The 25628-nt window shown below is 42.3% G+C and overlaps 1 protein-coding gene across 1 annotated transcript; it reads right to left on the minus strand.

Moving 5' to 3' along the window:
• Window positions 1-17302: 17302 nt before the first annotated feature.
• On the minus strand, window positions 17303-22220 carry LOC128737849 (uncharacterized). The gene has a single exon (XM_053832584.1). It carries the CDS (start codon window positions 22218-22220, stop codon window positions 17337-17339), a length of 4884 nt encoding a protein of 1627 aa, XP_053688559.1. The 3' UTR covers window positions 17303-17336.
• Window positions 22221-25628: the final 3408 nt, after the last annotated feature.

A 25628-nucleotide genomic window follows, 5' to 3' on the forward strand; every position in this document is an offset into this window, starting at 1 on the left:
TGCACACTGAAAGAAAAGAGTGTGATATTTTCGACATTTTAAAGACGAAAACCGAATACACTGAAGTCGCTTTTTAACGCGGTTTTACGCGACTATTTTTACGCGAATTTCGGATTTTACGCGGTTTTTTACGCGAATTTCGGAATTTACGCGGTTTTTTTACGCAAATTTCGGAATTTACGCGATTTTTGGAATTTTCGCGGTTTTTTCACGCGAATTTCGGAATTTACGCGGTTTTTTACGCGAATGTTGGAATTTACGCGGCTTTTTTTACGCGGTTTTGATTTACGCGGGACGTATCCTTCGCGTAAAAAGCGACTTGAGTGTATTTTCAGTTGTTTTGTGTTTTTTTAGATTTTTGGTTATTTTTAGACCTGTTCAACTTATACTTATAGTTAGAAGTATTTCGTAGGGTTTTGCAGGATAAGCACAACGATACTCAGTGCTTATCGTGAAAATATCTCCTCCATCTAATGGGAAATCCAACCCGATGTTACAGCCGTAAGAGCTGGTGAATCGACATCGCCAACCTCTAAGTCATAGCCACGAGGCTACTAGCGTAAACGCCCATTTGATTGACCTTTGTTAATCTGAACGTTTTTGTTTTAAATTAATTTGAACCCCGGCAATAAGCTTTCCAGTTGGCTTCGAGGTATGACACTGGCCTAATTGGCCAGTCGTCGTATCTTCGAATCTCGGCTGGGAGATGCTGTTAGACTCCTTAGGACCGTAGCAACTGGCCCTGCGATTGTCCTGTACTCTAACAGCTGACTGCGAAGTCTGTCGTATAAAAATAGAAGGTCAAGTTTCGATAACGGAATGTAGCACCTAGGCTTTGCTGCGAATCCCCGGGAATACGTACGTAATCACATTTAACCTTCTGCGGCTGAGGTGCCCTAATCTTAACGATTATGCTGACGTGGTAGTCTGCTGGACACCTAAACTTTGCTTAATAATTGCTTTTATTGAATGATGTAAATTCTAATTTTTATTATTGTAGAATTAAGTACATGTCTTTAGCAATTTATTGGATGTAATTAGACCGCAGATATGAGTCGGGAAGACACTGCAAACTTTAGAATAAAAATACAATACATAACGCAACTGTTGCATTTTTCGGATTTCTGGTGTCTGTCAGACTACCACCTCAGCCGCAGAAGGTTAAAAATGATTTAACGTCATAAACGTTTGACATTAACCCTCTAACGGGTAAGGCCGTATGTAGACAGCCTTCGCTTTTGGAGCTCCAGAGCCACATATGTAATTTGTTTTGAATTGACAATATGAAAAAATGTGTTCAGAACAGATTTCTTGACATTTTGATATTAATATCACAACATTTTAACCACGCATTCAAAAGTTATCTTTAAAAAAAAATTCAGGAAAATTTCGAAATAAATTATTGGGCGAAAAAGGAATATCTTTACTTTTGAAGAAAAGGACATCTAGAACAATATGATTGACCTCAAAATTTTTTTATGTATAATTTGCATGCTTTATTTCAATTTTGTAAAATATTCGTATTCAAAAAATACGGATAAATACTGGATAGAGCGTTAGACATGGGGAAATATAAAGAGAAATTAGACTTTTATTGACCTGGCGTTCCTCCAGACAATTATTTTTGCACGAAAATCGACACTTGAGCTTCTTTTGAAGGTACGAATTAATAGTCATTAGCTTGATTGCATCGTTTTACCGATGCTGCCCGTTAGAGGGTTAAGTTGAGCAAACAATTGGAAAAAAAGTGAAACGTGTCCTTTCGCCGAGCAGCTTTGGCATTATAGCTCATAAGCACTGTACTGCCCATAAAAGCATAACTGTCCCATATGGAATTTTATCGATTTTGAGAAAAGCACGAAAGTAGCTTATTTATATCCTAATTTATCTAAAAAACTTTAATTTAGTCGGACTTTGTTCGAACATTTTTCCAAAAAATATCAAACCTGAACTGTCCCATACGAAAAATAAAAGCATAACTGTCCCATAATAATATTGTCCATTATAAAAAAAAATTTCTGCCAGCTGAGGCAACCATAAGGTATTACAGCTATGATAAAACAATATTCTTTTAATTTCCACCTGAATAGGATAAAAATTTAACAAAAAAAAAAAGAAATATAACAGTAATACATATTTGTTTCTAAGTTTATTTAAATGTTCGACCACAATCTTTTCTTAATCGGCGAAGCTGGCACACTGGGTCTTCGGCGGTGTCAGGGAAGAGTATTTAATAGAGCAGCTTTTCTCTTCGTTTTGATTCCACGATATCCTTTATGCTGATGTTTTATTTCGATTGAAAAGTTTTCAAAACAATAACTAGTGCTGTTTTTTCGACAGCAGCACATACTTGAAGTACGAAACTCGAACTTCATCAAGTTTGCTGTTATCTTTAAGCAGCCTTGCTACTGCTCTTTTTGAATATTATTTCTCAAATATCTTCGAGCTATAGCCTTGGTTAGGATTTATAATTTGTGATTACGAAGCCTGCATCACTGGTTCGAAAAAGACCGACGACTTTATGTCCAACACCGCGACGGCTTTCTTGCCTTCTTTAATCACGACCTTGAGATATTGGAATATTATAGGAGCGTTTCTGTAGCGCATACTTGGGCGTAGAAACTATCTTTCACTATGTACTGGCAAAAATTGAAAAAAATGCAGACAAGCTTTTATTTAGCAACTTGCGCTTGTAAATAAAAGCATAACTGTCCCATCTTCGAAATTTTGAAAAAAATATTGCATTGGTGTTTAATTTTACAACAAAATTTATATGGATTGTTCAATTACTAGTGTAGCGTGATGTTTTAGTCGAAAAAAGTAAAATAATTCTTGTATAATGACGCACAACATATAAATCAGTCAGTCACTTTCAATCTCATTTTCCCACGCTTCACGTTTTTCCATATGGGACAGTTATGCTTTTATAGGCAGTGTATCTCTATGTATATGGCCTGGCAAAGGGTAAACATGTGCGTTCCATAACCTCTGTTCACCAACTTCTATCCCTACATCCACGCCCACATGGCGCCGGTTTGGGTACACGACCTCGGTTGTTGTACGCTAACAGGGAAGGGGGCATAGTGGCTCCCGCCCACTTTAAGATAGCAGCCCCATCAGCGGGATAAGAACCTTAGGTTAACAACCTACTGTACCGGAAAATAAAAAGTTAATGAAAATGGAAGAAGAAATCTGTCTGGATTATTGGCAACGAGCTTTAGCATGAAAACACGGACACTAATCGGAACATGGAATATACTGACCCTGACCCTTGCCTAGCAGGGCAAGCTGGCTCAAATTGCAAAGGAAGCTGCCGCGTGAAGCCCCACGATTTCATGGGGCTGAGCGAGGTCCGCTGACCGGGTACTGGCGAACACAAGACATCATCCGGGCAAGTGGTGCTCTACTCTGGCATACGAAGTGAAAATGCTACTCCAGAAAGAGGAGTTGGATTCCTACTGATCCCAGGGGTACACACTGGACGGCTTGCCGTCCTAAGACAAAGCCTGTTGAACAAAGTTTCTCCATGTAACTCGGTTGAGGGCTACCGCTCTCCAATTCCTCGGACACCGAGTACTCTCCGCCAGGTCTCGCTTCACCCGGTCTAACCATCTTGCTCGCTGCGTTCCTGGTCGTCTTGTTCCTACCGGATTTGAGGCGAACACCATCTTTGCAGGGTAGTTGTCCGGCATTCTTGCAACATGTCCTGTCCATCGTATCCGTTCAGCTTTAGCCACCTTCTGGATACTGGGTTCGCTTTAAAGCTGTGCGAGTTCATGGTTCATCCTCTACCTCCATACTCCGTTCTCCTGTACGCCGCCGAAGATCGTTCTCAGCACTCGTCGTTCGAAAGCTCCGAGCACTTGCAGGTCCTCCTCGTGCATTGTCCATGTTTCATGCCCGTAGAGAACAACCGGTCTAATAAGCGTTTTGTACAGGGTGCACTTTGTACGGGGATTTAGTCTGCTCGACCGCAATTGCTTGTGGAGCCCATAGTAAGCACGACTTCCGCTGATAATACGCCTCCGAATCTCACGGCTGGTATCATTATCCGCCGTTACCAGTGAGTCAAGGCAGACAAATTCATCGACTACCTCAAACTCATCGCCGTCGATCAATATACTATTGTCCAAGCGGTGTCGTTCGGCCTCGGTTCCGCTGGCCAGCATGTACTTTGTTTTAGACGTATTTACCTTTAACCCAATCTTTTCTGCTTCGCGCTTTAGTCTGGTGTACTGTTCAGCCACCGCCACAGATGTTCTGCCGATAATATCCATGTCATCGGCAAAGCAGACGAATTGACTAGATTTGTTGAATATCGTGCCCCGCGTGTTGATATCCGCTCGGTTCATAACACCTTGTAGCGCTGTGTTGAACAGCAGGCATGAAAGTCCATCACCTTGACGAAGCCCTCTGTGTGATTCGAATGAACTTGACAATCCACCCGAAATCCGAACACAGCACTGTGTGCCATCCATCGTAGATTTAATCAGTTTGATGAGTTTCCTGGGGAAGCTATTCTCGTCCATGATTTTCCATAGCTGTTTCCGGTCGATGGTATCATATGCGGCTTTGAAGTCAACGAATAAATGATGCGTGGGAACTCTGTATTCACGGCCTTTTTGAAGGATTTGCCGCAGTGTAAATATTTAATCCGTTGTAGACCGACCTTCGACGAAGCCGGCTTGATAAGTTCCCACAAATCTATTCGCAATTAGTGATAGACGGCGGAAAATTATTTGGGACATGCACTTTATAGGCGGCATTGAGAACGGTGATCGCTCGATAATTCTCACAGTCCAATTTGTCGCCCTTTTTATAGATCGGGCAGATAACCCCATCTTTCCACTCCTCCGGTAGCTGTTCCGTCTCCCAAATTCTAACAATTAGTCGGCGTAGACAAACGGCCAGCTTTTCTGGTCCCATTTTAATAAGCTCCGCTCCGATGCCATCTTTTCCAGCTGACTTGTTGTTCTTTAGCTGCATGATGGCCTCCTTAACTTCACCTATCGTTGGGTCTGGCATCTCTTCCCCGTTTGTTGCACCGTCGAAATCGCTTTTCCCGCCGCCATGGTACTCCGCCTGGGCGCCATTCAGGTGTTCCTCGAAGTGCTGCTTCCACCTTCCAGTTCTCGACAGGGGCTTCGTCCAGCTCGTCCTCTTCCGGCAGCGCAGCTTCGAGTGAATGCGCGTAGCTTGCGGCGACGCCTGCTTCAGCTTCAGCCGCGCGAGATCTAACCGAGGCTGGCTTCGGTACCGAATGTTGTTCACAACGGAGAGTCTTGTCGATAATGCCTGAGAAGTGCCGACTGTCGATCTGTCTGATTTGGTGACCTCCAGGTGTACTTGTGATGGATTCTGTGCTGGAAAAAGGTACTACGTACGGCCATATTCTTAGAGGCGGCAAAGTCGATAAGTCTTAAACCCATTTCATTGGTCCGCTGGTGTGCACTGAACCTTCCAATCACCGGTTTGTATTCCTCCTCCTGGCTGACCTGAGCATTGAAATCCCCGATGACGATCTTGATATCATGTTTTGGACAGCGGTCGTATTCACTGTCCAACTGCGCGTAGAATTCATCCTTGTCGTCATCGGTACTTCTGAGATGAGGGCTGTGCACGTTGATGATGCTTATATTGAAGAATCGGCCCTTGATTCTCAACCTGCACATTCGAGGATTGATTGGCCACCACCCAATCACCCGTTTCCGCATCTCGCCCATCACTATGAAAGCTGTACCCCGCTCGTGTGTGTTGTCGCAGCTCTAGTAGATGGTATGTCCATCTCTGAACGTACGTACCGTTGAGCTCTTCCAGCACACCTCCTGCAACGTAACGACGTCGAACTTGGGGCTCTTCAATACATCGGAGAGCACTCGAATGCTCCCTTGGAAGTTCGGTGTGCTCCCTTGGAGAGATCGGTAGTTCCACGTCCAGGGTTTCCAATCCATAGTCCTTTTTCGTCGCGTGGGTCTATTCCGATTGTTCCAGTAAGAATTTCCTTGTTCTTCGTTCCGTGCTTTAGTATTTTTCGTGGTGACGGCTTGCAAAGCCTGCTACACCAACCCCCTGTTTCGCCGGAGGGCCAAACAAGCTCGATAGAGCCCTCCTTTCCTGTCAGCATGCGACCTTGGCTTCCACCGGGGTTGGTTACCCGATCTCCACCAAAGTTGCTTGTATCCCGGCTGGTACCACGAGGAGGTAGGAATAGGAGTTGCTGAATAACAGGCTATGAACCACTGTAGAGCCTATTTTATGCATACACGTGCACAAGGCACCGACGGTACGCATTATTCAGCCGTTTACCAGTAAATATAGTATTTACAGCAAGCAAACAAAGCGTCATTCACGATAATTTCAAATAATTTTGAGCAAGCGCACATGGCCGTGATCCCGCGAAAATGAAAAATCAGGTAAACGACACAAGAAAAAAAATAAATTAAGAGTTATGTGTATCACGTGAGCCTTATCTGAGTGAAGAGTGTAGAGAGACATCTGAGTGAATTTCATCGAATTGGTTAATGAATTCCATGTGTCAGCTTGGTGAAAGTAACGTGAAACAGTGGTGTGCAAATTTTTATTCAAAATGGCTAAAACTGGACGTACTGGTTACTCGCTGCTAGACGATAGTGCATTTCCATCAGGTTTAATTGATGTTTTAAATCGTAAGTAATAACATTACTGACTAATAAATATTCAAATGAAATTCAGAATGTGGTGGTGGCGGAGTTTTCGAACTAATAACTATTTCGGCCGAAGAATTAAAGCAACACTTAGAAGATACTGATGTACAGTGAAATTGCGACGCTCTATATCAGTAAATTTGTGCTTGGCGGAAAAGCAATGTAAGTTAAAAAGTAATTTGTTGAATTCTGTAAAATCAAACTTAGAATTTATCTTTTTATTAATTTCAGAAAGACGCAATCCTCAATGCATTACAAAAGACTGAGCCAGTAGAGCAAACACGCGAAAACGTAACTTCCGAATTGCTCCACAGTAACTGCTCGGATTCATCAGCTACAAGGATATATGACAGTGTTGAGTATCTAATTTCTCCAGATGATCAAAATGCTGAACTAGTAAATGCAAGCGTAACAGGTACTTACAATTTCAACATGGTTCACGTTAATAAACCAAATGGGGATAAATCTGACAAGACACTTTTTGCTTGAGTAGCACAGAAAAAGGAACTCTCACTCGATTTGTTCATATTTGGTTCCTTACCTTTTTTCGTGTAAGTTGAGATTTTTTAAATATACTATTTTTACAGCAAATATTGCAGAAGAACTGAACACTACAACCACAAGTGCAACGAACAATAGTTCAGAACTAGAGTTACCATTATCTACAGAATTTTCACCAAATATTCTACAAAATCTGTTGACCAATACTGAAGAAGGCAAAGAAATCTTGCATAGATCATCGTTTGGAGAATTGAGTGAGGCAAAGCAACTCGCGTTGGTGGCAGACATTGTTGCAAAATATCATCTGACACGAAAAACTAAACTGCGTGCTGATGATTTAGAGCGATATACCGTAGCCATAACTACGCTATTCAAATTCGAACGCCAGGTAAACAATGAGGCATCTAGCTATGCAAATAACAAACCTGGAAATTAAATAAAAAATGGAAAAATCGGAAATCTGAAGCAAAAAAAACGAAAAATCGGTGTATACTTAGATTGACGATTTGGATACATATGGAAAGTATGCGAAGCCAACATAACTTTCCGGTTTGGCAACCCGAATAAAGACCAAGGAATACGATCGAAAATTCAGGAACGTAAGCAACAACGCGGAGAGCCGTTTATAGATTTTGTTTATAGATTTTGTCACCGCAATAGAAAAACTTAACCGTATGCTTTCTCGGCCACTGTTTAAGCGGAGGAAATTTGAAGTGATCTGGGATAATATGCGTCAGCATTAGAGATCAAAAGCCTCAATCGTTGGAGCAAACGACCTACAGCATCTGATTATTCTGAACCACAGCCACCACAACCAATAGACGCGGAAGATGCACAATTTTCTGAGATACCGTTTCGCCGGCCAGTAAATCAAATTGATCCAGAGTTCAGTGATAGCGATGTAGAACAAGAAGCACGACTGACGACCAGGCGTGGTTGAATTTTAGATCAAATTTTTGGCCATTTGGAGAACTTCGAACACTAGCAGGACAGCAGGCTTAAGCGAGTTCACTGGGAGTATGTTGGAATTGCCAAGAAGTAGGACATTCCTGGCAACAATGTGCCGAAACCTACATGCTGCAATGGCTGTGGGACCTTGGGTAGAAACATCCGCAGTTGCGAATGCTGTAGCGCAAAGGCGGGCCCCAACGGCAGCAGGGGAACGTCTAACGCCCTAACGGGTTGTGAACCGTGTTCGCTTCGCTTTTGATGTCCTGAAGGTAAACGTACTGTAACATTTTGCGTTGTATTGTAAGCACCTCTTTTTAATCGATTGTATCGATAGCAATATGCTACGTTACGTATCAAGAGCCCAATCAATACTAAAGTGTTGTTTGAAAAGGCTTTTGATGAAACTTTTATCGTGTTTTAATTGATTTGATCTTTTGCGAAATTATCGAGTCCAAATAGTAGATGCATTTTACAATTTTCTGTTCATAATCCCATACCCATTACCCATTCTGTATCTACGCAATTACGCCTACCGGTTGTTTTCAAATGAAAGGCTGTCGATAAATTTTATTTGAGGCAAAAAAATTGAAAATCTCTTGGTATAAATTGTTTTACTTCTATTGTCAATATTTACTTTATTTTGTAAACTGAAATGACAAATCAGATTATTCTCAATATGCGCTCGTTATCTTTTCCAATTAGCTCTGTTATGATCAAATATACAATTGATCGCTATTTTCCGCGGTGGTTGTACTCATTGCTACCTGCTGCACGTTAAATCTTAAGTTTTTTCTCTCGACCCAAGTGCCAATCAACGGTACTGCCATTTATTTTTCGCCTATTTTTAGTGCTGACTAATCTAGAAACCAAAATAAAAAATGTATTCGATACTTTGTCCTCCGTCCTCCGTTTGCACACGCCCGCCGAGCATAACTCTATGCCGACATTTTAGCGCAATAATTAAAATTCCCATCACGAGTCATTCGTAAGCCCATTCGATCCGATCCGTGGGACCTCAACCGATACCCGACAGAGGCGCAGGCGCTCAGAAGTAGCAAAAAAGCACCCGCGCAGCTTATAATTATATTCCCAATGAATGATAATTACCTTTCGATTTATCTTCGCTGAACTTCAATTTGCATCGACAGCCGCAGACTAAGTCATCCACGTCCAAGAGCCAGTCCAGGTGATTGACGAAGATTTGTGTGCTCGGTCGCACTTGGTTAAATGTTACCCATTGCATATTAATCGGTTCATTTGAAATGGAGGGACCTGGGATCAGTTCCAGGGGCACACGTATGCTCCGAGCGACAGCGAGTGCGGGAATTTCGGATAGCGAGCAGAATTTTATGACTCTATAACAGTTCCAAATTTCGATCAAATTTATTCAACAAAAAATAGATGATAATAATAAATCGGACACAAAACAAATCCATTTCATTTCAAGAGGAGTGAGTTGGAAGATGGAAGGTTTTGATGAGTAGTTAAAGTTAAACAATGATACTTTTTCGTTTGTTTGTTCTGTTTTGTTACAGTTGGGGCTTAGAATAAACTAGAACTTAAAGTACAAAAAACGGAATGTGCGGATTTTTTTCTTTCGTTCTTCGCATAGGTTGCTCGAATTGGAATGCATTGTGCGTTTTTATGTATTTTTTTGGATTCCCCTCCTAGATGTCGCCCGGCGTGCAGCATGTGTTTGCGTTTTTGCTTTTCATTCTGTCTAAATTTTTTCAAATAAATTTTCATAACTAAAACTATAAAACTTGTTTTTTTTTTGTTGTTGTGTAGGATTTGTTTTCCTACTTTTGTAACGAACCGAACACGCAGGATTCGCTCTGTGCGGTCACAAACTTGCCCCCATAAGGCAGTGTCGTTCTACTTCATCGGGGGGAAATGTGTTGACCGCGCGACAGCTTTTGATCCCTGTCCCTGCTGCAGGCGACATCGGGGTGGTTGTTTTTTTCTGTGTTTTCTTCATAGTTTCATTCATCTTTTCATATAATTCTGTTTTAAACGTTAGACATTAAACAGAGACACCTGCATGAGTTTAGGATTTTTTGTTTTCCGTGCGTTGCATTTTTTAAAAATTAGTTGGCTGGTTATTTGTGATAAATTTTACCGGTCTGGAGAATGAGTTTTTGATTTTTGTTTCGGTTTTGTTGTCTAATTCTGAACGATGTCTCTTCTTTACGTTCTAGCATTTGCGCTTCATCCTTCAGTCTGTTTATTTGCATGTAGTGTACATTCTCTGGTTGGTTGATTGATTGATTGTATGATCCGTTCTCTCACTAAACTGCTTGCTAGTAATGTTTATGAATTTTGATTTTGTTTGATTTCTTTCACTGATGTTAGTTAGTACTGTTTGCATTTTACCTGACGGTTTTCTACTGCCTGATTGCTGTTTGTTGTTTGCTGTCGGTTGATGTTATGATGCTGCATTGAAATTTATTATATTATAATAAATTTGGTGCATGCATAACAAGTGTCTACCTAATAAATAATTTATATTTCATAATTTTTTAATCGCCCTGGACAGTTAGGCAAACGTTTCGGTCCCCTCGTCGATGGCGTTCACCACCAGGGTGTGATGGTGTAGTTTATGTTGGTTTTTTTTCTTATGAAAATGCGAGGTTTTAAGTTTCAGTGTCTTCTCCGACAGGTGGGAACACGGTCGCAAGCGGGCACGAGGGACGTTTGCGAAACTCCGGACGAAAGTATATGCGAGGTTTCGTTACTAAAAGGTACAATAAAATGTGTTTTTCTTTTTTATAATTACCTTATGTGTGTAGCTCTAGTCGTGTGTGTTTTAATCTTAAGCTAAGGAAATTTCTTATTTCTAACATTCCTACAAATTATTAAAAGAAAAGATAGTTATTTTTCTCTAGTATCATGCTGTTTTGTGTTTTTAGAAAATGATCTTCTACACGATCGCTAGTTTTATGCGCAAAATCACACACTTTTACACAGTAAATCACGATTAAAACTAGGCAGCTAGCAGTTTACTCTCTAAAAACTAGACTTTGCGAGATATATTCGTATTACATTGAGTTATACAATAGTTATATAGTTTTTTTCTGCTTCGATCTGTTAGGTTTTTTACTTGTTTTAGTTTTTTGGCAACACTGCCCTTTTTTACCGTAGATATTATAATCTAATCGCCCATCGTTACCAGCATAGTTTGGTGGATCTAAAAGTTAGAATTAGGAACGTAGAGAAGTCTTTCGTTTCACTGGTTGAGATTGGAAGTCGCTCGGCAAACACTCGCTGCTACTTGTTGGTTGTTCTCCGATGATCCACGTTGATCACACACACACTACTGGGGGGATGGAACACGGACTATTGGATCATGGGAATTGATGGGAGCGTTGATGCACCCATCCTACTCTGACTAGAAGGCCGAGGCTTGCCGAGACTTTAGTGTAGCAGTAGTAACGGTAGTAGAAATATTTAAAGTGCTAGTTTCAGTACTCGCCACTGAGCACAACCGAGCCAGGAACCGACACTAGCGGGAGAAACAATCCTAGCTTTTCGAACGTGGTTTTTAGTGAGTTGAAATCTCCAATAAAGCGTCCCAATTGTATCTGCGACTCAATTTGATGGTATAAATTAGGTTCAATTTTCGTCGCAAAGGTGGAGATGTGATGTTAATATTTTTATTTCATTCTCTAGAGAATTGTCTTTAGAAAAGCTGTAGAGCTTAGCAAAATAAAAAAAAAATTGGTATCAATTCTATGTTCTAAAATATATCGTCAGAAAACCATTCTATCAACTTTGGTTTACATTTCTATGATTAACAAAAAATGCTTTTGATTAGCTCTGCTTGAAATCCGAAAGGAAAATTATTCCAAAACAAGCTTAAAATGGCTGAAATGGCGCTTTAAAGACCAAAAAATGTCAAAAAATTGAATCCAAATTGAACGTAACATGCTTAAAATTGCTTATAAGGACCTGAAAAGACTGGAAGTAATCTAGTGTTGAGCCAAAAAAGGCCTATGAACACTTTTAATGGCCAGAAAAGGGGTTTCCAAAGGATTTCCAAAGACCGGTAAATGCCGAAAAAAGGAAACAATCAAATTGATGCATCAAACTGGCCAAAAACTGCTTCTAAAATAAAATGACCAATTTTTTTCTGAATGAATGCGGGACATATGGCTGCGGGAATGGCTTTTTTGTTCAATTGGTTCTGTAGTGGTTTAGATTTCAAATTTATTTAGAGGCGAATCAATACAAAATTACATAAATTTTCTAGTTGAATGCACTTGTTACAACAATGCTTCGTAAATCGAGAACTTATTGAAAAACTTTTAGAACTCTCCCGTAGCGTTTATCTAAGCATTTCAACATTCAACTATCACGATAAAAAAATTAAACAATGAAGGACGGATCCGGGACGTTTGGCTAACTTATTTTAAAAGCAGAAAAATCCAAAATGACGTGTCCAAAGTGGCCCAAAAGTTATTTTCTACTGGACTAGCATAGAGAAGGAAGGAAGTGTAAAATAAGCGCTATAAATTTGCTTAAGGGTGGAAAAATGATCGTTTTTCTGTAGAGATTGAGCACCCATGAAACAGAATATTACATTTCCTTATTCCAGTATCAGAACATACGTCACGCAATACGCTGTGGTACCGTCGCAACGTACAGCACAAATGGTTTGGTGCATCGTCGTGTCGGCAAACAGCGACATCGTGTTTAGTGTTGTGTCGGTTGATAAGTATCGTTTTGGGTGATTCTTTATGCCGGATGAAGTATATGGTTCGGTACGACCATAGACAGATGAAATGGTTCGGTACGACCATTGTTAAATGAAAAGAAATGGTTCGGTACGACTATTGGTAATCAAAATAGATCGATGCAGCATTAAATTGAATGGTTCAGTACGACCATAGATTAAATGATTTTGGGTACGGTCAGCGTTGGATGAAGTATACGGTTCGGTATGCTTCGTTAGTGTGGTAGCCAAAAACATAGGAGGCTACTGCTGAATCAAAACTTGCAAAACTTCAACGACTTGTGTGCATTGCAATAACCGAAGCATTGCGCAATACTGCATCGAAAGCACTAGATGCAATTTTCAATCTGCTTCCTTTGCATGAATTCGTGCAATTGGAAGCAGAGGGATGGGATTATGGCCAACTGTGTTTCAGGCGGAGATTTTTGCATTAATTGAATGTGTAAATGTTTGTTTGAGGAGGAAATATAAACATGCAAATATTTGCATTTTCTCTGATAGTCAAGCAGCACTAATGGCACTAAGTGCTTGTAAATGTACATCTAAAATAGTTTGGGATTGCATTCTGTCATTGCGGCATCTATGTCAAATGAACTCAGTCAATCTGTAGAGTAAGAAGGGGTAAAAGTGCGATTCAATGATTTATCGATGCAGATTCCGAGTAAATTGACTACTTCGACAGCTTGAATCTAACGTAAACTTTGGTTGCTTACGAAGCATAGTTGCTGAGTTATGTGCAAATGTTATTTTAGGGCGCTTTTGATGTAATTTTTAGTGATACAGCAAATGCGATATCAACAAGAGGATATTACTTGTTGAAAATTTGTAGCAGTGTTTTACATCACTCACATATCTGTTTTGAAAATACGGTGAAAAGAATTTACAAAATATATTTCGCTTTTTCGTAATTTAATCTAACCCCAGCGCCTAGCGGGGTAAAAGTGCGATTCACGGACGGGGCAAAAGTGCGATTCATGGACGAGGCAAAAATGTATAGCTAATTATATACAGCTTTAGGCACTATATTACAGATACTAGAAATGGAAGATCTGCAGAAAACTGTGTGCTCTACAGATGTTGGTCGAAGGAAAACAATGTTTTTCCGCTGATGAAACAAAAAACAAACGTTTGGAAAAGTTTCGATCTAACGGAGGCTGCAATACACCAGCGCAAAATTGAAAGGGTGCAAATTGAGAATATTCCTTACCGAAACATAACGCAGATTGGAGATAATATGGTTTTGTTAGCTACTGTTGTGCTAATTTCATGGATTCGAGCTTCGCACTTTTGCCCCGCGGTATACGCTCTTTTGCCCCGCTACTGGGGTAAAAGTGCGAATCGGCACTGGATCAGCAGAAAGAAGAATTTATTCTGCAAAACACTATTACCGCAGATGATTTACAGTTGAATGTGAAGACGTTGAGTTACTGCATCACTATAGAATATATTATGTTGTTGTCCTCCTTTATATCTCACGAAAATTGATGACAACTTCAGTTCAAACATCGCACTTATGCCCCGCCCTACTCTACTGGGTTCCAGGACACTGCGGCAATGAAATAGCAGACGACTTAGGCTCTAACTCACAATTTAATCAGGCAAAAAGATTTATAACCCCAAATGCAAAAACCACTGAAAAGCTTATAGAGCTCAATAAGAGAGCTATTGGTACATACACTGGGCTAGTAACTGGGCACTGTTTGAGTAGGTATTGTTTTAGAAACATTGGTTGGGTTGATAATGATATCTGTCGTTATTTGCAGTTTTGAAAATGAAGCTTCGGAACATCTGCTATGCAGTTGTGGTGCGATTATATACGAGCAGGGTTAAATTTCTCGACAAGGGTTCTTTACCTCGCGATGAGATCTGCTCGGCCAATCCCAGGGAGGTTATTGGTTTTATAAACCATATTATACTTGATAGGGAACATGTCGCGGCAAGTGGCCAATCACTTGCATAATGGAGTTTGGTTTACCTGACACGAACAGCAAATAGGGATATACTACAAAAGTTCAATTTAATGGACAAAGTAGTTTAAGTCCCCACAAACAAAAAAAAATGGTTCGGTACGACCATAGACAGATGAATTGGTTCAGTACGACTATTGTTTTATAGAAAGAAATGGTTCGGTACGACCATTAGCAAACAAAACAGTTCTATAGAGCATCTATTGAATTGGTTTCGGTACAACCATGGTTAAATAAAAGAGTATGGGTCGATACGAACAGATGAATGGACTGATTCTGTACAAGTTAAATTGTTAAATAAAGTGGTTCAGTACGATCGTCCAAAAGATTTTTGAATCCAGATTAAGCCAAATTAAATGGTCGCAGAACGCTACTAAAGGCCAAAATGGAAATAAACCCATATTTAGTACAAAACCTCCGAAATCGTTTCTAAAAGCTAGGAAAAACATAAAAATAGCCCTAATTTAGAAAATATTTCTGAAAGCCAAAAAGTTAAAAATTCTTCTAAGGAAAATGCTAAGAGAAAGGTTTAAAATGATCAAAATGAAAAAGTTTCCTATTTGACATTGAAATGATAAAAAATAATTTTAAAGACCTAAAAAATATTTTATAATCAGACTTAAAATAACCAAAAACTGCTTAGAAAACCCGACAACAAAATGATCGCAAACTAAGCCTAAAATTATCAAAAATTGGGAGTTAGCAACGTTCCGCTTCAAAGCGGAACAAATAAGGAAGTTATGGGCCCTGCTAAGTAAATATAGTCGAGTGTCGCTTTGCCTACGGATTGAAATGTGATGCTTTTGGGGGCTTCTGCAACCATGAACTAAGAGTTTTATGAAAAAGAAAGACTTCAAAAGAAGTTCTTGGGAGTAGCATGACATTAATTGCCTTTGCCTTTGCCTTTCACCATCTTTCCCAAGGACTGAAATTCGGCTAATACTCCAGGACCAAGAAGCGTTGGTCGGGGTCTAAGGTCAGGCCGGTCTGGGGAACGCTTTTGAAGCGGAAACCGTATAAGTAGGGCTGTAATTGCAATTGTCGAGCAGAAATTAGGCTATCAAACTAGTGGGAAAACAGCAAAAAAATGATGACCCGTAGCAATGTGAGATCATTAGGCATAAGCATAAAATCCAGAATAAACAGTGGTACAATGACAATGGCGTCACTGTAGTTTCCACGTTAGCAATGCATGTAAATTGTGCCTCTGCTAATATTAATGTTTTCCAGCGTTGGTTGGCCTATTGGAAAGTTTCGCAAATATGAATAAAAGTGCCAAAATAAAGAAGAAAATGGAAAGCAACCAACAATAAGATGTCGGATGCTGTCGGAAATGATTCGTGTAAACTTACGCCAAGAATATTTCTAAGGTGTAATTCCAAATTAAAATACTTTTAAATAATTTTGCAGTTGTTACATCAAATACAGGTTCAGAACTGATGGGTTAAAACGGTACTGCAAATAAAATGTTTATCAGTTTAAAACTGTACATGAATATTGATTTTAAAATATTTAATTTTTAACATCGTTTTGATTAATATTTCGCGCATCAAAACTTTGACTCTCATTCAAAGTAGATTATTAAACAATAACAAAGGATGAGCAACGAAATTTGATAATATAAAAATTTTAAATTTTCTGCAATCATTTATAGTATTATTTTAGAATCTATTTGATATGTTCCACAACTTTGAGAATAAATCGAAAACGTTGGAAAATGACATAGAAATTAAGCATCACAGTGCCGCCTATGGGAAGAAAATTTGGGCTAATTGCTATCATCAAATTGAGGCTCAGACAAAACCAAGGTTCTTTTCTAAAAACGTCAACTCACTAAAATACATGTCTAAAGCGTTAGAGGTTTCACTTCACCAGTTTCAGTTCCTGACCCCGTGCGCATTGAGACTCCCTTTCGTTTCCTCTCCACGCTGCCCACATTCTACAGCAGATTCCACTCGGATTTTTGTAATGCTAAGTGTGTAAGACAACCGCAACGCATGGCAAATGAATTCGCAAATAGTGTGTAAAAAATATCTAAATGAGTAGCGGATTCTTTCGGAGCAGTTCGGCTTGGTGGGCGAAAAGCTCCGAACAATACCGTTGACGGTCGAATTCTGTGACGCATTGCAGTAGCCTTACGAGAAGAGGAACTTTCGGTCAAAATCGAGAGAATCTAGCTCCAGAGGGGCGGCGGGAAAAATCGGGGGTTGCATCACGTGACACTGTACCTGCAATCGTTTCGCTCGGTTCGCTCGACGTAGACGGCTTGCGTACTGGGAACTGGGACAACTCGCGAGCTGCTTCCTCGTAGCGACACACAGTGCCGATCAACCGAAGGGAGAGCCTGCTCTAATACACTATCCATTGCAATTTTTGTTTTAATTCTGTGAGACACCCAGCATTCGGATCTTAATCGATGTACGGAAACCATTTACCTGGAGCTCGAACCGGCGGCTAAGGAAGCGGATAGTTCAGTGGAAAAGTCTGCACTGGTAACGTTCCTCACATTATCCCCGTCGGATCGAAATAGCGCTGGGGCGTAATCTGCGATTTCTTTCTCTTTTTGCTGCGCAAAAACTCCGCCACGTCAAAGTTCTTATACTCGTTGGCAATCGCCAGCGGCGTACGGCTGTTGCTGTCCTGCTGCTCCGTCTGCAGTCTACACCAGTCCACCAAAAACTGCACAATCTGTAGGTTGTTCGTGTAGCACGCCTTGTGCAGTAAGGTCTGCTGATTGCGTCCATCCCGTGCGTTCGGATCGTACTGCAGCTGTAGGATCATGAACTCCAGCAGTCCGTAGTTGTCGGCGAACATGTGGATCGTCGGGATCTTGGACATCTGCTCGATTTCCGCCAGATGGATCTTGAGCAGTTCGATGTTGGCACCGGCTCCGATCAGTAGCTTCATTATGTCCAGGTTTCGCGAGTACATTGCCTGCATCAGCGGGGTCAGGCCGGAGGAATTCCGCTCGTCGATCGCCGCGTACTTCAGAATCAGCATCCGGGCGGCGATAATATTGCAATGCTTCGCCGCTATGTGAAGCGGAGTTTCCCCGAACTTGGTGACGGCGTTGATTTCCGATCCGCTTTCTATTAGGAAAGCGGCAATTTCGTTGCAACCGATCGCGATAGCAACGTGCAGCGCCGAACTGTCGTACGGATCCTTATAGTTCAGGCAGGCTTTATTGCTCTCCACTAGATATTTAACCAGCTCAACGGACTGTGCGTACACGGCTTTGATTAAACAGAGCGGTTCCATGTTTAGGCTGTAACCGATTTTGTGTAGCAGTTTGAGCATTCGGATGTTCTTCTTTTCGATCGCCAGCGTCAGCGGTGATTGTGGGATCAAGGATTTTTGCTGGTTGAAGTTGTATTTCATCAGCAACTTCAGCATCTTTACGCTGTTTCGTTCGATGGCCCACTCGACGGCGTTCAGTCCGCATTGATCACGTATCGTGACGGAAGCCCTCTGCTGGAGCAACAGTTCAGCGATCCGGTAGCGATCGCTGCTGATGGCTATGTGTAGCGGTGTTTTCTGATAGCGGTTCTGTCGGTTCAAACTATCCTGCGAGTACTTAAAGTGATTGCTGATCAGGTAGGTCAGAATCTCCGCTTTGTCATGAATGGCACACAGATGAAGCAGCGTGTTGTCTTCCGAATCAAATTTTACGCTCAAGCTGATCTGTCGAATATCCAGCAAAAACTTTAACGCCTCTAGATTGCCGTACTTGATCGACCTCCGAACCAGGCTGAGTTTCTCCGAGCTCACATTAATGTCCTCACTGATTAGCACCGGTATTAGATCATTCTCCTGGTACTGAATTACGTAACTCAACGGTAGATAGCTTTGCTCGTTAACTACGTTAATCTGCGCATTTTGCTTGATCAGAAGACGCACGATATCGGCCAGCCCTAGACTGCAGGCTCTATGCAGGGCCGTACTCCCGTCCACATTGCACTGGTTCACATCAACGCTGAGTTTTATCAGCTTCCTAACGGCCTGTCCGTCACCTTTCTGAACGCACTGATCCAGTACGGACGCCCCGTTTTCGTCCAAACAATTCCAGCTAATATCTTTCATCTGCTTAGCGATCTTATCGATGAACTCGTGGTTTATGTACTTTGCAATCTTCGACAAATTGACACTCAACTCAAACTTCTTCACATTATCCAGAAAGATCTCATAAGCTCGGAAATACAACGCCATGTACAGGATCGTTGCCTGTCGCTCGTGCGGTCCCGTCAAATTCACGTGAGCATCCACAAACAGCGACCCAAAACTTCGCACCAACAAATACTGGAAAAATTGCTGCTTCTCAAACGAAATCGCTTGAACATCATCCGCCAGAAAATCAATCATAGCTTTCAGATTATTCTTAATCGTATAATCGATAATTTCGTACTCCGCGATCGGCGCCTCATCCTGCAGTGCACCCAGCCGCATTCCACGAATATCCGCATAATCCGGCGTCAACGCCTGCAGTAGCTTCAGATCGATATTTTCCACCGATTTAAACAGCCGCTCCTGCTGTTCCACCCAACTCCACTTCATCTTGTAGCTGTTCACCAGGTTCTCATTGATAGTTGCCAGATCACTAACATTCACCTTCAGATTATTACTCGGGTGGTACAGCTTAAAATCGTTACTTTTAAAAACCAACCCATTCAGAAACACCTTCACCTTGGTGCTGTGGGTCAACGTTAGCATATCGTAGATCAACGGATCGTGCAGCAGATACTCGCGCAAATTCTTTCCACTAATGATCGACGACTGCAGCTTCAGCACGTAGCTGTTGTCCTGAAAAACGGCCAGATCGGTTAGGATTTCGCAGATCTCCAGCAGACAGAACTCCAGCGCAAACTCAACGTGCGGAGCCGCTTCGTTGATGAACTGGGTAACCTCGTTGAAATCGCTGCACGGCAGAAACTGTCCGATCAGCTTCAACTTCGCCTCCAGATAGGACTGGAACTCTTCGCGATCCATTCGCTTGTTGCGCTTGATTATGGCATCGTTAATCTGACGGTTGGTGGTTTTCATGAACATCGTCAGCACCGCATACTTCTTGTCCAGATTGAAGCAATTGTCGTAATAGTTGATGGCCAACTGTTCGTGCAAGACGGCAAACTCGATCGAGCTCAGGTTCGGCAGGTTGAACTTCTTCAGGATTTCGTTCGTGTAGTTCTGATGGATTAGACTGTCGTACTCTTTCCCTCTCTGCGGCAGAAAGTGTTCGATGGCGAAGAAACGCTCCACGTTTAGAACGTGGATCATGGTTATGAAATTCTTGGAAACCCGTTCGTCCATCTGGTACTGGTACAGGTAGTTGGTGAAGAGGTGCAGCATTTCCTGCAGCACAAAGTTCACCCCGACCAGCTGGCTGTCGCTGCTGATGTCGTACTTCGGGTAGTCTTCGTGCAGGAACGATAGGACGATTCGTTTCACCTTGGCCATGTCTTGGTTGGCGGTGCCTAGCAGAAGGCTGGTGTTGAAGTTGCAGCTGATCGTGGCCAGCAGATCGTTGCCTTCGCGTAACAGCGATTCGTATCGGTGGGCTAGCGGCTGATGGATGCACCGCAGCAGATCGCTGATCTTGTCGTCGTGCTGCTGATTGAAGGTTTCCTGCAGTTCTTCCACTGCTCGTATACAGTCTTCAAGCTCGAAATACAGATCGTCCAGGGTGTGGTTCTCGAAGTACAGTCGATTGGCTTCGCCAATGTACTGATTGTAGGATTTGACCTGAAGGCGATCCTTCAGCTGGTAGACGTTGCCCAGGTAGCACTTGTAGGCTTCCAAGATTTTGAGGTCGAAAATGTAGGAAAAGTAGCGTCGAACGGACTTCAGACTGCATTGCACTTCAGCGAATGGCATCAACCGGTTCTCCAACCTATCGGAGCACAGTTTGTACAGGGTAACGTTCGGCGTGTAGTAGTCCTTCAGCTCGATGTCCAGATTGAGCGGCAGGATCCGGTTGATCACGTAGTCCAGCTTGCGCTGGATTCGTGGGCTGTATTTTGTACTGTTGCTGGTGTCCGCCAGAACCTGTAGCGTTCGCTTGATCGCCAGCACGCTGGAAACTTGGTACTGCGGAAGCTGCACCCGGGAGATTCCATCCAAATATCGCAGGATCTTTTTGATCGCATACAACTGCGCCAGATGATCGGAGGTTTTCCGAAGACGTTTGAATACTACATAATTCTTCCGCGACACAGTTCGAGTTAGATTGAGGAACTCTTTTGTTTTCATTTCCGACCGGACGACCTCCAACTCTGCCTTGGATAGGTTGTTGATCAACCGGGCTTGAATGGCGTTCAGTTCCGGATTGGCTTTGAGCCGTGACTTTACGTAGTAGATGTGTTTCTTTTTTAGGGGACATTTCTTCTTCCACAGCCCGTTGATGGCTTTCGTTGACTTGGCTGGTGCCGCGTCGCGGATGCAGTTGATCAGATGCAGAAACAGATCGTTGGTCCACTTCTGCTGACTGCGGTTCTCCTTGTCCAGGAGGTCTTTTTTGATCTTGTCCAACTCATCACAAACGGCCGTTAGGAAAAGAAGCAGCTGCTTTTTGTTGATGATCAGCTTGTAGATTTCATAGTCGGGACTCTTTTTGAAGATGGCTAGGAAGATCGCTAGACATCGCTCGGTTTCCACCATCGGCAGATGGGCAAACTCGTGCTTGTCTTTGATGAAGAACAGATTGTCGTAGATGATCTTGATCGCCAGCAGGAATTTGTCGTCGAATTCGTTCAGATTATCGGTGGCGTACTGGCCGCTCAGGAAGCGAGTGTATTCGACGATCAGATCGATTCGGTTTTCGTGCTCTTTGTCGAACTTGAGCCGGTCGGGCTTCTGACTCGGTGGATGGTGATATGCGTAGCTGTAGTTGAGCAGTTGGTACTCGAGGAAGTTTTCCATGTTCTTCGATATCTGAACACTTTTGACGTACAGTTCGTGCCACACGCTGGACAGAAAGTGGATCTGCTGATGCACGTCGAAGTTCTTCAGCTCAAGGAACAACTGCAGCAGCGGCACAGAGCCCCGGCGGATCAACCGATAGAAGCACCGGTAGTCGGACAGATTACGGAACTCAACCGCCAGCATGTGCTTGGTGACGTCCAGGAAGTTGAGATTTATCGCCAGCTCGGACGCGGTCAGGTTCATGGAGTTGCGCAAATCACAATCCGCCCCTGACTCGATCAGAAACTGGATGATTTCGTTCCGATTCTGCTGGGCAATGATCGACAGGTGCAGCGGAGTATTGAGATCGTCCGGTGTTTGATAGTCCAGTACCAGATCTTTGAATTTCGATTTGATCTTCCCGAGGTCGCCTTCGACGACCAGTTTGCAGAATTCCCCGGCATACTTATTGACGTACGTTCCTTGTGACATTTTAACTCGTTTACTCTCTCTTTTCTCCTTTAGAAATAAAACGTTCAATATTAATTTCCTCCTTGAACGCTTGCTTTGTTTTGTTTTGTTTTTATTATTATTTTACTTTTAACCGCGAGGTGTTGGAATGTTTTTGTTGTGTTACAATCACAGATAGTGAAGAAAACTTGCGTTTCCTCCGCGCGCTCCCTTCAGCTGGCCATGGTGGCACGATCGTCGTGTCGTGGCGCTGATTTCACTCCGGGAAACGATCGTGTGCTGCGCTGCTGCTGCAAGACCCCGTTCGGAGGTCGCCGCTGCTTCATGTCGAATGCCGTGTTTTGACGGACTCAACGAGATCGGGCGTAGAGGTGTCGATTGACCTCATCGGCTCGGCACACTCCCGTTTCGGGCCACACCCCGGGTTCGAAGACGACGATGACGACGAAATGAACGACGCGGAGGTCCGTTAATTAATTTAGTACCTTCGATCTGCGCGCCCGATGCCTTTCTATCGCGCTATTCTCCCGTTCGCATCGATCGTGGTGGATTGCGGCGCGGCGTAGTGCTGCGGGGGGTGTTTGATCCGTGACTCTCTTTCTTGAACTGGTTTTCTTCTGTTGTTAATTTTATACGAGTCTTGCTGTGTTGCTCGCGTATTCAGTGACGACGACCACGACGACGACGACAGCGGCGGGTCGTAAAAATTAGTGATCAGCCGCTTGTTTGCGCACCTCGTTTTACGGTGAGGAGTGTTATCTGGAAGAAGGAGGAAAATGGGCAGAGTGTAAAACATCTTGTTAACTCGGATTGAATTTGTGGGACGATCGTAGAAGGGCTGGCAGACGGTCCCATGTATATATAATTCCAGATAAATTATGCTTAAAAGGTGTTTCCGATGTACATATCTCAAATTAAGTAGCAAACAATAGAATTCCCTGGCCTGGCCTGGCTAGGCAAGCATGCTATTTAAATACCATTTCGACCGTCTATTAAAATATATTAAAATAATAACAACAAAGACAAATCAACGTACGCACATATAGCTGAGTAATGACTCAACAGGCTCTGGTAACGTTTAGGCGACCCCCAAACGAAGCTCGAAGCACATGGAAGAGAAGTGAAGATAATCTCCGCTGGCTGAGTAAACGTTAATTTGAATTAATGAGATCGAGGAGTAATCTTACGCGTGGAGGAGGGCCTATTAAAAATGTCGGTTTTCAACTTATTACCGCCGGCCGCCGCGTGTAGGTATTTGCTGAAGTTCAAAACTCGAACTATTCTCCCAACGCAGCAACGTGGGCATTTTAACAATAAGTCAAAATAATTTCTATTCGATTCACCCCCTCCGCTCCCGGAAAGTTTCCGTCAGCAAATTCATCAAAATCAACGTTACCAGAAACTGTACGTTTTCGTGTATCAATAGAGCTCAGACTAATTTACCCTAATGAGCCGTGAGGTATTCTGTGTTCACTGCTTCGTCTCACACAATTCAGGATAAAAAATAACCAACAGCAATTGCCTGTAACCGCTTCTTACAGGCCTCCCTCCCGACCGCATGGGTTCGTTCGAACCGAACGAAAGGCGTTAATTAATCCACCTATTCAATCAAACAGATATTTTCCGCTAGCCTAACGTGTAATCTCTAGCGCTTGTTAATGAGCCGATGATACGCACAACGCCATTAGCATTGCCCACTGCCCAGTAGTAGTGGTTGGTTGGTTACCCATCCAGCCAAACGAAGCTAGTTAGAGGCGCTCAGCTCAGCTCAGACCAGCTCAAACAAGCAAGCGTTTTGGGCCACAAACAATGTGCGGGTGCAAACAGTAATGAAGCTGCGTCGAATAGGTGTTTTGGGTTTTTGGCGTTTCCTCTAATTTCTAGTTCGGCCAGGTACTCCATTGCGGCCGTGCCTACATCGGAGCGGTGGCATGATTTTTCACCTTCACCGGCCGGGTGCCGCCGGCACCACCGATCGGTAGGAATGACCGGCGAGGAAAGTTTAACAGCCCTTGTCTATATAGGAAAAGATGGTTAGCTGTTTCAAATTTAATGCCAAATTATTGACTAGAACATTATAATCGGTTGAGCATGCCCAGTTTGTGATGTGTTCGATAGACAATTAGAGACTCCTGCGAGCGATGAGTGATCTTCCATAGCCGGTTCAGATTTTCTTGTCAGGAATTCATCAAACTAAATAAGTAACGGATTAAACTAGAACTGAGGAAGTATTGAACTAAATATTATCGTCAGATTCTCTTAAATGGGTCAAAATCAATTTCAGCCGTCTTATATAGAGGTAAAATATATCAGGAAAACTCGTTGTACGGGTCGGATTCGTAAATACTGAATTTTCCAGGAAAGTTGAAAAAAGCATCAGCGTAAAGGGGTCTAGCTCCATAATCTTGTTTCTGGTTTGCAATACGAAAAATTTTAACAGAATTTTGTCAGCATTTAAACGCTACTAGCGCTACCATCTGTTTACTTTAATTTTGACTGTTTCAATTTAAGGAAAAAAGTAACGAAGTCCTTCCGTCCTTTCGGTCATATGCATATGTGACTGCGAGACAAATGAGGGAAACTGAATGCTCGTTCAGTTAGCTTCGCGGTGCGATGCTGATTTAACAAGCCAGTCGTCGTTTGTTAGAATCTTGGTTGGCTGGTGCTTCTGGAGTCAGTAAGATCATTGCGCACTAGCCCCGTAATTGTCCTGTGCACTAATAACCGGCTGCAAAGTTTGTCAACAAATAAGGGTCAAATCTTAAAGACATTTATACCCAAGGCTTTGCTTTGCTTTGAGTGCCCGATCTATATGCATGTTCCTCCATAACTCCGGAACGCCTGGATCGTTCTCAATCAAACTTGGTATACATGTTTTTGACATGAGAGGATGGTTATAAATGAATAGACCTATATTGTATATTGTTTGTCTGTCGATTGATCTGACAACTGATATTATCTACATGAAATTCAAATTATTTGTATGAAAACAGAAAATATGGATTTTACTCAAGAAAATTAATAAATTTATCTACATTTCATAAAGAGAAGTCTCAGTTTTCAATATTGAGCAACGAGAAACCATTATTGATGTAATAAATTGTTGAAATTTAATATTCAGCATTTTTATATTAAACATCTTATTGGCATAATATTTCAAAAACAATCATAAAATAATAGGAGTAACAGATTAGATAGAAGGTTGCAGTTTTCACTGTAAATGTTTCCTAAACTTAATACTTTCAAACCTTCTCTGGGACAATAATGAGATCGCAAAGCGCAGTATAAACGTCATTAGGACTTGACCCTTCTTTATCGACAGAGACTTCGCAGCCGGTTATTAGAGTACATGACAATTACGGGGCGAATGCAAGGGCGTGTTTTGGAAATACGACGACGACGGCTTGTTAGGCCTGCATCGTACCTCGG

This window comes from Sabethes cyaneus, chromosome 2 (assembly GCF_943734655.1).
Source record: "Sabethes cyaneus chromosome 2, idSabCyanKW18_F2, whole genome shotgun sequence".
NCBI classification, from domain to species: domain Eukaryota; kingdom Metazoa; phylum Arthropoda; class Insecta; order Diptera; family Culicidae; genus Sabethes; species Sabethes cyaneus.